This window comes from Bombina bombina, chromosome 6 (genome assembly GCF_027579735.1).
Source record: "Bombina bombina isolate aBomBom1 chromosome 6, aBomBom1.pri, whole genome shotgun sequence".
NCBI lineage: Eukaryota > Metazoa > Chordata > Amphibia > Anura > Bombinatoridae > Bombina > Bombina bombina.
In genome coordinates, this window is record NC_069504.1 from 533,132,424 (window position 1) to 533,146,590 (window position 14,167).

At 41.8% G+C, this 14,167-nt stretch overlaps 1 protein-coding gene across 2 annotated transcripts in view; it reads left to right on the top strand.

The window, feature by feature from the left end:
- SECISBP2L (SECIS binding protein 2 like) overlaps positions 1-14,167 on the top strand; it is a 407,516-nt gene that overhangs the window by 247,202 nt on the left and 146,147 nt on the right. For both annotated transcript variants that reach the window (XM_053717458.1, XM_053717457.1), the window contains exon 11: positions 13,490-13,631. In XM_053717458.1, coding sequence (XP_053573433.1) covers positions 13,490-13,631 — 142 coding nt within the window. The remainder of the gene's footprint in view (positions 1-13,489; positions 13,632-14,167) is intronic.

Sequence of the window (14,167 nt, forward strand, 5' to 3'; positions counted from 1 at the left end):
ATACAGAGATAGTTCTGGCATTCCTGAGGTCGCATGGGTGGAAAGTGAACGAAGAAAAGAGTTCTCTATCTCCTCTCATGAGGGTTTCCTTCCTAGGGACTCTAATAGATTCTGTAGAAATGAAAATTTACCTGACGGAGTCCAGGTTATCAAAACTTCTAAATGCTTGCCGTGTTCTTCACTCCATTCCGCGCCCCACGGTGGCTCAGTGCATGGAAGTAATCGGCTTAATGGTAGCGGCGATGGACATAGTGCCATTCGCGCGCCTGCATCTCAGACCGCTGCAATTATGCATGCTCAGTCAGTGGAATGGGGATTACACAGATTTGTTCCCTCTACTAAATCTGGATCAGGGAACCAGAGATTCTCTTCTCTGGTGGTTATCTCGGGCCCATCTGTCCAAGGGTATGACCTTTCGCAGACCAGATTGGACAATTGTAACAACAGATGCCAGCCTTCTAGGTTGGGGTGCAGTCTGGAACTCCCTGAAGGCTCAGGGTTCATGGACTCAGGAGGAGAAACTCCTCCCAATAAATATTCTGGAGTTAAGAGCAATATTCAATGCTCTTCTGGCTTGGCCTCAGCTAGCAACACTGAGGTTCATCAGATTTCAGTCGGACAACATCACGACTGTGGCTTACATCAACCATCAAGGGGGAACCAGGAGTTCCCTAGCGATGTCAGAAGATAATTCACTGGGCAGAGACTCACTCTTGCCACCTGTCAGCGATCCATATCCCAGGTGTAGAGAACGGGGATGCGGATTTTCTAAGTCGTCAGAATTCCGGGGGAATGGGAACTCCATCCGGAGGTGTTTGCTCAATTGGTTCTCCGTTGGGGCAAACCAGAATTGGATCTCATGGCGTCTCGCCAAAACCCAGAAGCGGCACTGATAGATGCTCTAGCAGCGCCTTGGTTCTTCAACCTGGCTTATGTGTTTCCACCGTTTCCTCTGCTCCCTCGTCTGATTGCCAAAATCAAACAGCAAAGAGCATCAGTGATATTGATAGCGCCTGCGTGGCCACGCAGGACCTGGTGTGCAGACCTAGTGGACATGTCATCCTTTCCACCATGGACTCTGCCTCTGAGACAAGACCTTCTAATACAAGGTCCTTTCAATCATCCGAATCTACTTTCTCTGAGACTGACTGCATGGAGATTGAACGCTTGATCCTATCAAGGCGTGGCTTCTCCGAGTCAGTAATTTATACTTTAATACAGGCACGAAAGCCTGTCACCAGGAAAATTTACCAAAGATAAGGCGTAAATATCTTCATTGGTGTGAAGCCAAGAATTACTCATGGAGTAGGGTTAGGATTCCTAGGATATTGTCCTTCCTCCAAGAGGGTTTGGACAAAGGATTATCAGCTAGTTCTTTAAAGGGACAGATTTCTGCTCTGTCTATTCTTTTACACAAGCGTCTGGCAGAACTTCCAGACATTCAGGCATTTTGTCAGGCTTTAGTTAGAATTAAGCCTGTGTTTAAACCTGTTGCTTAAAGTTCTTAAAGTTCTTCAAGGGGTTCCGTTTGAACCCCTTCATTCTATTGATATCAAACTTCTTTCGTGGAAAGTTCTTTTTCTGATGGCTATTTCCTCGGCTCGAAGAGTCTCAGAGTTATCTGCCTTACATTGTGATTCTCCTTATCTGATCTTTCATTCAGATAAAGTTGTTCTGCGTACAAAACCTGGGTTTTTACCTAAGGTGGTTTCTAACAAGAATATCAATCAAGAGATTGTTGTTCCATCATTATGTCCTAATCCTTCTTCAAAGAAGGAACGTCTTTTGCATAATCTAGACGTAGTCCGTGCCTTGAAGTTTTACTTACAGGCTACTAAAGATTTTCGCCAAACATCTAACCTGTTTGTTGTTTACTCTGGACAGAGGAGAGGTCAGAAGGCCTCGGCAACCTCTCTTTCTTTTTGGCTTCGGAGTATAATCCGTTTAGCCTATGAGACTGCTGGATAGCAGCCTCCTGAAAGGATTACAGCTCATTCTACTAGAGCTGTGGCTTCCACCTGGGCCTTTAAAAATGAGGCCTCTGTTGAACAGATTTGCAAGGCTGCAACTTGGTCTTCCCTTCATACTTTTTCCAAATTTTACAAATTTGATACTTTTGCTTCTTCGGAGGCTGTTTTTGGGAGAAAGGTTCTACAGGCAGTGGTTCCTTCCGTTTAAGTTCCTGCCTTGTCCCTCCCATCATCCGTGTACTTTAGCTTTGGTATTGGTATCCCACAAGTAATGGATGATCCGTGGACTGGATACACTTAACAAGAGTAAACATAATTTATGCTTACCTGATAAATTTATTTCTCTTGTAGTGTATCCAGTCCACGGCCCGCCCTGTCCTTTTCAGGCAGGTCTAAATTTTAATTAAACTACAGTCACCACTTCACCCTATGGTTTCTCCTTTCTCGGCTTGTTTCGGTCGAATGACTGGATATGGCAGTGAGGGGAGGAGCTATATAGCAGCTCTGCTGTGGGTGATCCTCTTGCAACTTCCTGTTGGGAAGGAGAATATCCCACAAGTAATGGATGATCCGTGGACTGGATACACTACAAGAGAAATAAATTTATCAGGTAAGCATAAATTATGTTTTTTACCTCTGTGATTACCTTGTATCTAAGCCTCTGCAGACTGATCCCTTATGTCAGTTCTTTTGATAGAAATTAATTTTATCCAATCAGTGCTGACTCATAAGTGACTCCACTTATCCAGCCTCTCTGATGCTTCTGTAGACTCCCAAGAGCTTGCATCGGTGTGGGTACCTCCAAATTTAAAAGGTCATGATGTGCCCCCTTTTTTAGTAAAATCTGGCATCACCTGCGACATTCCTTCAAATGAAACTTTCTGGCAGAGTAATCAAACCTTTATGGCCAACAATTCTTAGAAGATAAGCCAGAATCCACCTTTGCCAAACATAAGCGATGGCACAGCACTGACATGACAGAACTGGAAAAATAGGGTACAGCGCAAGGACCAGATTCAAGGTAGCATTTTATTCAAACAGAATTTTACTTACAAGAAGTAAGATCTTTAAAGCCTTTCACAAATACAATTGTGATCATGCAAAATCTCACTCCCGTATTACAGTGATCCACGGCCGACAGGAAAGTCTTCCTCCCCCATACAGCTGCAATCTCCTCTGGAAGTTCAGATGGGACAACAACCTCAGCAAGCTCTGACATGACAGAGATGAAAAGATTTTGGGCGTTGTTGTTTGTTATAGGCATAAAAAAAGGCAAAAACAAAACATTCTGACTACCCCCTTTTCCCAGTTATTGTGTATAGGATCAGACACCAGATACTCCAGTTTTCACATTTTACTGACAACAGTGTGTGCCCTCAAAAAAGTGATCCAAATTATGAACCCTTTTCTTCTTAAACCGGAAGAGTCCAGAGCTGCATTCATTACTTTGGGGAAAAACATAACCTGGCCACCAGGAAGAGGCAAAGACACCCCAGCCAAAGGCTTAAATACCGCCCCATCTTCTCTCATCCCCCAGTAATTCTTTGCCTTTCATCACAGGAGGTTGGCAAAGAAGTGTTAGAAGTTTGAGAGAGTCTATTATGGAGGGTACTACTCTTCGAAATGGGACAGGAGTTTTAAGTAATCCTGTCAGCCTCTCAGTAAGAGCATAGTTGAAAGTTAGAGTCTGGAGATGCATGGAGAGTTTTCCTGCGAAACAATCCCGACTTGGATTAACAGCTCCTTGGTAATCAGCGTTGACTAGTTTTGCTGCCTACCTGTATTCACTCAAGTCCATGTCAGAAGCGAGGCTACTATCTGTCACACTTGAAGGGCCGTGTTCCTGTTCTACGGCGTAGATTCCGGTAAGATCGTTTAATTTTATTTCGCTATGTGAATGTAATGTTAACGAAATAAGGTAGGGTCCCAGTGGGACTCCTTTTATCTTAATAAAGAATCGTGGGTTAATATCTCCTGAGGGGGGTTATTGAACAGGGGGATTTTAATCATGTTTGTTATATGGTTCTATCTGCTAATGTGTAGCAATACCTAGGCTCATGGCTTTTACGGAACATAACAGCCTTATCTTAATGAGGCAATCTCTCAAGATTGAGCGCCATTTTTGTGACTAGCACGGTGCACCTTGTGACGGGTGCAGTTACGTTGTTTCTCACTTCTGTATGCTGACTGTGTGAGATAGAGAGTCTAACTCATGGGTTGTCTGGTTCACAGGAGGTGGTGAGTGCCCCAGCCATTGGGGGGTGTAAAAATGGTGCCAGTTAGTTTTTGTCATTTTTGTAATCCCAAGATTATGGAGGATTCTGATATTTTAGACACGAATGTCTCCGATATGGAGAATGCATTTTGTGATGAATATGAAATGGCCCTGGTAATCAATGCCTATCAGTTATGTTCCGATTGCCGTTCTAGAGCATTCTCTTGTCCCGAATCCGGGAGCTTAGAGTGCGTTGAGCCATCCGCCTCAGAGGTTTCCATGTCCCGTGAGGCACTTGCCCCAGACCCTTCCTCGGCTACACAAGCCTATGTCCCTATGGCTTTTACTCCTCTGAAGGGTGACTTGTTTCCTCCATAGGTTTCTATGGTGCTGTCTCATTTATATCTCCCAAGTCTTCTGTTAACCGGGGCCCGTCGGGCGTGGGATTGCCTGATTCAGTTTGGCCTCCTGGGGAAGCGTTGGCCTCTGAGGCTTCAGGGGCCCCAACCTCAGAGTCAGGGTCTTTCGTTGATCCGACAAGGGATGATTTTGCCTTCCTTTTAAGGCACGTTTTGGCGATGTTAGAAGATCCCAGTCCTAGTGGGCCGAGGGATCCGGGGCTAATCTCCTTAACGTCTCCTTTTTACTTTCTTTTATGTTTCGGTTCCAGTTCTGAGCTTGGGTGAATGGGGCCTCTGATCGGCTGGTCCTGTTAACGTTCTCATTCACCTTGGGCATTCACCTGCGGGTGCTGCCTTCCTTTTATTTTTGATCCAGATGGATATGTTTAATTTGTTTTTCTTAAGTTCATGTCTGAGAGATTTCCGTTTTTGAGAACGTTCTTCTCTGGAACCGATACTTTTGAATAACAGAATTATGTTTTCTAGTTCATTTATCGAACCTTTGGGTCGAATTATCTTGGACCTTAGACAGTTCTGGAGTGTCCTTATACCAGGCAGGTACTGGTTGGACGCTTTTCTGCGGTTCTTGGGTTCATTTCACCCTCGTGGTGCTGATTTAATCCTGTCGGATTCTGAATGTCACTTGGCCTATTGATATAGACTCCGGGCTCGGATCCTAATTCAAAGTATGAGGCCTAGAGTGTAGATTAGCTTTCGATTGGAGGGTTGTGAGTGCAAATCTAAAGTTGGCATTTTCTGGCTACTCGCCGGGATACGGGTCTGACTTTGCAGACGTCGTCATGGTTCTTACAGGTCTTACAGGTCCCTGTAAGAACCGTAGTTTCCATTCCTTTGGAGTTAAGAGATGTGTGTTGACCTCTGTGGTCTAGTGTTCCGAGTGGTGAACGATTTGCGTTTTCACTTGAGGTTCTTCCGGATGCTGACTCTTTAGCCTAATAACATTGTTTTGCGTTGGCGGAGTCTCCTTCCTTCCCTCCTTGGGGGGGTCATTTTGGTCTGGAAGGGCGAGCATGTCCTTTTCCTTTGCTCAGAGTTGCGTTACTCTAGGAGGGGGAGTGCAGGGGTTTCCCTGCCTTCTGTGGGGAGCTGTGAGGCTCCAGCTCTACCCTGTTAATGGGGTTTTTGGAAGATCGACCCTGCTAGGATCTCTAGAGACTGTTGTCTCTTCCGTATGGGATCTACCGGCTTGGTCTGACCATGGTCTTCGACGCTCGGGTGTTATCTGCGACCTTGTTACAAATCTAGCCTTTCGCCTTATCAAGAAAGACCGAGGTCGGTTACAGGCGGTCTCCCTTCTGGGGTCAGATGATGACCACTTATCCTCAGTGCTCCGTTGGGGCTTAGAAGTTACGTTTATCTCACGGGGATGGCAAGCAGAAGGTCCAGGATTCTCACCCATTTTCGGATGCTGGTTGTTACCTTGCCAGCTTGTGTGTCATGTGGTTCAGCTTGTCTTCGTGATTATTCCTTGCGACCCAGGAGCTCTGGGTGCCGCATCTTAAACTGGTCAGGAGTTCTTTCAGACTCTTGGGTTTGAGACTGTTGGTAGGTCGCCAAGTCTACGGACTTTAGATGGTGTGCTCCTAATCATAGGAGGCGGCTTAGTGTTCCACAGGAAATTAAATCCTTCAATCGATTCAGTTTATCAAGGACTCTGGCCTAGGACCGTGTCTCTTCCTGGATAGAGTGTGGACGGTTTGGTCTCACCTTAGGTGTAATGGTAATGCGTGTCCCTTTAAAGGGGGCGGGGTTTCTTTCTTCTTTAGTGATTCCTATCTGCCCGAGGCTTCGGTTCTAGGTCTCTCTGATGGATCCCTACTATTCTTCTGGCGTATTTGATGTTCCTATAGACTCCAGGTGTCCTCTCCATTGAATTGGCGATATTGGCTGAGGGGTTTCGCCTCTATGGTAGGGTGGTTTCCGTGGCTTTGGTTCCCTTCTCTCCTAGAGTGAGGGATGGGTGCTTATGTGTTCTCCTCATTCGGAGTTACCTCAGTATCTGTTTTTCCATTGTGTTTTCAGAATCCTGGAAAGGGAGATGTGGAGCAGTGACTGGTTCCACCATTCCTGCTGCAGGAGGCTGGGAATTTTGAACCCTGGTAAGGCTCCTGTTCTTTGTTCGATTCTCATATTTAGATACTGGGGGTCTGAGAACTTCTTCCCTTGGGAATTGTTCCTCTTTATGGAAGACAGCGGTGTAGGGGGTCTTGAACCCAAGCACAAGGTCTGTTCTGACTCACGGTAGCATGCCATTTTTTTTTTTATTTATTTATTTTTTTAAACTTTTATTTATATCCAAAAAATGAAAAAAAAAAAAAAACAAATACAACCAACAGAAAAGAAAAAAGACAAACAATAATCAGCACATAAAACAAATTTCCCCAAGATAGAAACAATTTTAAATCAAACCAATTACCAATTCCCAAACTAATCATTTTCCTTGTCCCTGTCCCCCTATCCTCCCATATCTATTTCCACAAATACTAACTATCCATGTAGATCACAAAAAAAAAAAAGGAAGGGGGGGGAACCTCCCACAACTCTCTCACACTCCGCTCTCCCCTCAACACTCCTCCATCGTCTCCTATGCTACCTCAAGTTATCTTTAGATTGATAATTTGCTCTATATAGAGTACCGTACCCTCACTTTCACAGCAAGCAAACTCTCTCCATATCTTGAGAAAAAAAATTCCTCTTCCCCCACTCAACTTAGACTCAAAGGCTGCCTTAATCATTGAATCAAGCAGAAGATTTTTCACTTCCCTCGTAGAGGGGGTTTTAGAAGTTATCCAGTATTTTAAGATAAGTGTCCTCACAATTATTATTACCGTACGTATAAAGTTTGCTAAATTTCCTCAAGAGTTATGGCCGGCCAAAAAGAGGATAGAGTCCACTTCCAAGTAAATCCTCGATTTCCCTATTAAGGAGAGATAATACTCTACCTTTGCCCAAAATTGTTTAAGCTTGGGACAGTCCCATAACAGATGACTCAAATTAGGATCTTGGAAAGAGCATTTAGGACAAACATTAGTCACTTCTTTATTCCATTTAGCCACCCTACGTGGAGTTAAATAATCCCCCTGAATTAGCCTAAATTGTGATTCTCTATAATAAGAAGCCGAAAAAAGTCTTTGAGTAAGTTTAAGGCTATTCATAAGTAATCTAAGTCCGTTAACTCAGTTATTCTATTCCACCGTTTAACTAACTCCTGTGAACACATCCTTTTCTTCTAAAGATAGAAGAAATCTGTAGATATTGGACAATAACCTTTTCTCTGATAATTTAACATTAATAAGAGGATGGTCCTCCCACATATGGGGAAAGATCCTAACAAGAATATAACTTTTAATTTGTAAAAAGTAAAAAATATGATTTCTCTGAATTCTTGGAAACTTTTTTTGAAAATTATCAAATTTTATGATGATTTTAGTCATAAAAATCACTAACAATCAAGGGGTTAGCCGGTGACCATCTTTCATAAATAGCCGTCATGTTGCCCAGCGGAAATCGAGTATTGCCTTTTATCGGTAACCATTTAGAAATATTCTGGGCTAAACCCAAATGTTTAGATAACTTCCTCCAACACAGCAATATATCTTTAAATAGTGGATGATCAAAAATAACCCTACTGAGCTCCTTGTTGGTAGCAAATAGAACAAAATTCAGGGAGAGAGAAGAGCAAACCTGTCTTTCTAAAGACTCTTCTGAATATATAAAAGACCGTTTTAGCCAATCCACTGGAAATCGCAAGATGGCAGCCTGATTATACCATTCTAAATTGGATAGCCCCAATCCTCCTTTACAGTAAGGTTGATATAACTTGGCCATTTTAGTGGCGGTCAAACTTCTACTCGGGGGTTTTGCTCCTCGTAGATCCATCCTTTTTCTCCAAAGGTCTGGGATTCTTGTCTTTGGTCTTTGACTAGCCTTTGGGCTGGGACCATTACCCTGGAAGGAGGGTCGGGGATCGGTTTCTCTATGCATTGGCCGTTTTCCTCTGAGTTGGTCTTCCCCTTCGGTGGGAGGACTTTTGATGACCTCCTCTTTTCTAACGGCGTCTGGTGCTGGGTGGGGACTCTCCTTGGAGCCCAGCGTTCTGTTGAGTTTTTGGAAGGTTTGCAGTTTAAAACCAGCTGCAGCATTTGCATCTTGAATGTGTGCTAGCAAGCTTTAAAATGGCTCTCGGTGGTTTGGGTTCCACGATGGCTGAGTCTGCTTTGCTACCTGGAAGCTGGTCATTGAGAGTTCCTGTTCAGATGGTTTGGTGTTCTCTTAGAGAGCTCTTTGCTAACTGCTGGAATATTTATCCTGTTTTGGCTGTCTATGCTTGCCTAACCTGCAGGTTTTGGCTTGATACGAGGCAACAGGGAACTCATGGTTTTCTGGAGCACCTTATGGTATGGTGCTGTGTCAGGGATAGGAGGGTGACCCTTGAGTCCTCTTTGGGACTTGTTTTCCTGAGTGTGGATTTTTTTTCAGGTTTTTGTGTTTCTAGGGAGTTCGTCTCCCTTAGCGCTACTATCAAAAGACAACCTTGGGTTGTTCTATGTTTGTTGAGCCGTGTGGAATGATCCTTGGGATTCTTCTGGGAATCTGTTCTCCCTCTCGGGGGCAGGTAGAGGTCCCTGTCTTTCCGACGGGTACTCTTCATGGGAGTCGAGAGCCGCGGGGTTGACTCCTCGGAGGCTGTTTGTGCTCGACAGACTCTGGAGCTGAATGGTCTCTAGATCGGCTTTGCTGGTTGTGTAACTGATGTGCAGTTACCTGGGCTTCGTTTTTTTTTTTTTTACCTGTGTCGTTTATTTTATTTTAGGGTGTTGGGTAATTTCAGGCTGGGGTGCCTATCAATGGAGCCACCTTTTTGTTCCCACCCTTTGTTTGCATTCAGTGTCCTCTAGCTTGGGTATTATTTTTTCAAAAGTAATGAATGCAGCTGTGGACTCTTCCCGTTTAAGAAGAAAAACATAAATTATGCTTACCTGATAATTTTCTTTTCTTCTGACGGGAAGAGTCCACAGCTCCCGCCCGCGTTTAGTCTATGAGGCGGCAGTAGATTTTTGTTCTTCTGGCACCTTTTTCACCCTGTTATTTCTCCTACTGTTCCATGTTCCCTTGGCAGAATGACTGGGGGATGAGGGAAGTGGGGGGAGGTATGTAAGCCTTTGGCTGGGGTGTCTTTGCATCCTCCTGGTGGCCAGGTTCTGTATTTCCCAAAAGTAATGAATGCAGCTGTGGACTCTTCCCGTCAGAAGAAAAGAAAATTATCAGGTACACATTATTTATGTTTTTAACATATTCATCTAAAAGATTTTCCAAAGTGTATGTTACAAAGTAACAAATTTCTATTGATAAGTCGCTAATGCAATTTAAGGGGAGGCTGCTGTTCAAGCAGTTCATACCCTCAAAAAGGGCTCGCTATGGGGTGAAATTTTACAAACTGTGTAAAAGTACAACAGGATATACTTCTGCCTTCAGAATATATACAGGAAGAGACAGCGTGTTAGATCTTCCAGGTTGTCCAGAATCTATAAGCACAAGCAAGTGGAAAGATAGTATGGGACCTTATCCTTTGTACCTTAAAGGGATAGTAAACACCAAAAATGTTATTGTTTAAAAAGATAGATAATCCCTTTATTTACCATTTACCAGTTTTGCATAAACAACACTGTTATAGAAATATACGTTTTACCTCTAATTACCTTGTATCTAAGCTTATGCAGACTGCCCCCTTATCTCAGATCATTTGACAGACTTGCATTTCAGGCAATTATTGCTGACTCTTAAATAACTTCACGTGCATGAGCACAATCTATATGAAACACATGAACTCATGCCCTCTAGCTGTAAAAAAACTCAAATGCATTCAGCTAAGAGGCGGCCTTTAAGGGCTTAGAAATTAGCATATGAGCTTACCTTGGTTTAGCTTTCAACTAAGAATAACAGGAGAACAAAGCAAATTTGATGATAAAAATAAATTAGAAAGTTCTTTAAAATTACATACCCTTTCTGAATCATGAAAGTTTAATTTGGAATTTACTGTTCTTTTAACAAAGGCTACCATTTATACCTGGACATTTTTTTTTATACAAATATTGATTTATTTAAAAATTTGTTTTTATTTGATGCTTGTGCCACAATCTGAAAAAACTGAGAGGATTTCCCCAACAGCTGGTGCGGCCCAAGCAGAAGTGTGTCAGAGGGAACTTTTGGCTCTCAGATTTATGGACATTTTTTATCCACAATGTACACTGAAGCCAGAGAGCCAGTAACGGAAAGAGAAGAGCACGAGCCATTCAACAAACCAAAGTGTGTCCTTGACTACAATATATATATGGGGGGAGTTGACCTGGCGGACCAGTGTTTGAAGCCATACCTGGTACATCGCATAAGCACCATTTGGTATCAAAAAGTTGCCATATACCTCACACAAATAAGTCTTCAACTCCTATGTTTTATACACGCACAGACCGCAAAGTAACTTACCTGGACTACTTAATATAGTAACAAATATTTTATTTGAGCAGAAACCCCCAATCCCCCAGTGTTTTCCACTAGAGAACATCATCAGACTTACAGGAAGGCATTTCACACGTAGGATTCCTTCCACTGCATGCAAATGAGCCCCCCCAATAATGCTGCAGAGTCTACAGCAAAATAGGACTCAGTCTATCACTGTTTTTCTTTGCCTGGTCTCTGTATTAATAATTGTGTCAGACGCTAACACACTTCCTTAAGGTTTTTTATTTTAACCTTTTAAGGCTGTTACGACCTTCTATACAAGCTTTAGCACCGTTAGGACGGAATAGAAAGTCCTAGCCGTTTAGTTGTCCTGAAGCAAACGGCGCTTCCAGGATGGGATCGCGGTCTGGAGGGCGTGTCTAGCGTCATAGGGACACCCCCTTGACCCGATCCCATCGTTGTGCCGATGTAGACAAATTGACCCTGTCATCAAAGGGTTAAATACTCCAATATCAGAGAGCCATTTAAATTACTATCGAGCCATAAAAAGTACAACCTATTAAAAATGTCATTGCAGCATGTGAAAGAAACAGATAATGAACTCCAGTTAACAGAATCCATTTTTTTGTGGGTGTGTTTGGTCTGAGCTCCTATAAATTCCCCAAAATCGCAGAGGTGCCCAGCATCAAACCTTCAAGTTTCAAAAATAAAAAAGTCTGGTCCCTAACATTGTAAGTGCAATATAGTAGCGTGGCGTGCTCTATTTTTATCATCTACTCTTGAATCCGGTTGTGCTTTGTTTTTCGCAGATTTTTTGTGTGAGTTTGTGTATAAAACACAAAAAAAATATTACCCTATATTCTGGCAGATTTTGCTAATCAAATCACCACATGAAATGTGTCAAAACCCCCAAATATAAAACCACTGCAATGTCTTCTTTTAAAAAATATATACTAAATAAAAAAATTTTGGCTGTGTAAAAGCCGAGAAATTTACAATGCCAGCATTTAAAATTTTGAAAAATTGCTTTGAAACAATAATGTAGGTGACATTTAACTGCCAAAAATAGGTGATAATCCTAGAAATAGAACAAAAGTCTACAATCTGCAAGGTGAAAAAGTTGCACTTCGTGCCTACATGCACAAACGCGTAGGATGTTTCTTCAAGTTTTATGTGGCCATGTATGATTTACCTTCACTTGCACAATAAACTGCAACTTTTTCACCTTGCAGATTGTGGACTTTTGTTTTATTTTCATGATTGTTGTTTCGGGAGCCTTGGATACTCCCACTGCTTTCCGCCCAGTGCTGTAGAGGAACTACACAGCAAACGTTCTCACCTGTGATCACCTGACTCATCCGAGTGAAGTGCCAAGTTTCAAGCCATGCTGGTTTTGGGCGTCTTTCCGCACACTTTTGTGGAGCTCGGACACCGCCGTACCTATGGCTTATGTTTCGGACGAGAAGCTGCTAGCTACCTCCTTACTTTAGCTTCGGTATATGCATAACGACACCAAGGTTTGACTTTAACTCTTTGCTGCTTGATTTGCCTGTGATTCTCAACAGGCCACACTTGTTACAGCGTTACAACATGTGCAGCATCTAATTCATATGGAGTGTGTTACCTTACTATGATATTGTCTACACTGTTATATTGGTATTCAGACTTCGTGTTGACAACTGTTACGGTTTCAGTGTCACCCTCTTACAGCGTATACCTTTTGTGTTTTCATATAGGTGATAATCCTACACGTGAGGTATTTCTAAAATCATGATAAAAAATGTGAATATTTTGAAATGTTTTCCTTAAAAAAACAATATATAATATATATGGGTGCACTTAATATTAAAGCAGAAAATCATGGTTGATTATAAATATGTCAAAGATAGCAAAAAAAAGCTCTGGTCCTTTGTGCACAAACATATTGGTCCTGAAGATAGATAATGCCTTTATTACCCAGTGTGGCATAATCAACACGGTTATATTAAAATACTTTTTACGATTACCTTGTATCTAAGCCTCTGCAGACTGCCCCTTATTTCAGTTTTTTTGACAAACGTGCATATTAGCCAATCAGTGCTGACTCATAAATAACTCCATGGGGGTGTTATCTCTATGGCACACGTCATGTTTGGGAGGAGTTTTGCGGCCATTTTAAACTACTACCCGCAGAAAAAAAAAATTCTGTGAATTCTTGCACATGCTCAGTGGGAGATGGTGACTCAAAAAGTGTAAAAATAAAAAGACAGTGCACATTTTGTTAATAGAAGTAAATTATAAAGTTGTTTAAAATTGCATGCTCTATCTGAATCATGAAAGTTAATTTTTTTACTTGTGCCCCTTTAAGTAAATAATATATTCTGATTAAAACAATGCACCTATTTTGATATTGCTTTCAATAAATGTTTTTCTGTTTGTCACAGGAAGCCTTATCCAAGGCATCTGGAAAAAAGAGTAAAACTCCTGTCCAGCTAGATTTGGGAGACATGCTAGCTGCTTTAGAGCGACAACAGGCAGCATTGAAAGCACGTCAGATCACAAACACTAGACCTTTATCTTACACTGGTAAGTAACTTTTCTTTCTTGTTATTTTCTTTGTTTCCTGTTTTTGTTAATGATTTTGTTGTTTGTTTTCACATTTTCATTATTCATATCATAAAAATTATTTAACCTTTTTCTATCTTTCTACCATTTCTTTATTATTCAATTTTTTACCACTTTTCCTCCAAGTTTATTGTTCTAGTCTTCGTTTGTCTTACAATGTCCCTTTAAAATCACCTACGATTAAAACAATGTATTGTCCTAGTTAGTCAAGGTCAATAATGCACTAGACAATGTAAATTTGGCATTGTCATATCTTGACCCTTGATATTCAGTAAAAAAAAATGTATACCACAGCAATATTCATAGGAATCACTTAAAATGCTAATATATTGATAATTTGAGTTCAATATTTTGTATAGGTAAGTAGGAAAATTAATTAATATTGAGTTATTGCGTAATTCATATGTTTGTCTAATAAGTATTTGTCCACCCTCGATTTGATTCACTATGTAAATATATGAAGCAGTAGATCGCCCTGCCTAAACCTGGTTAGCATT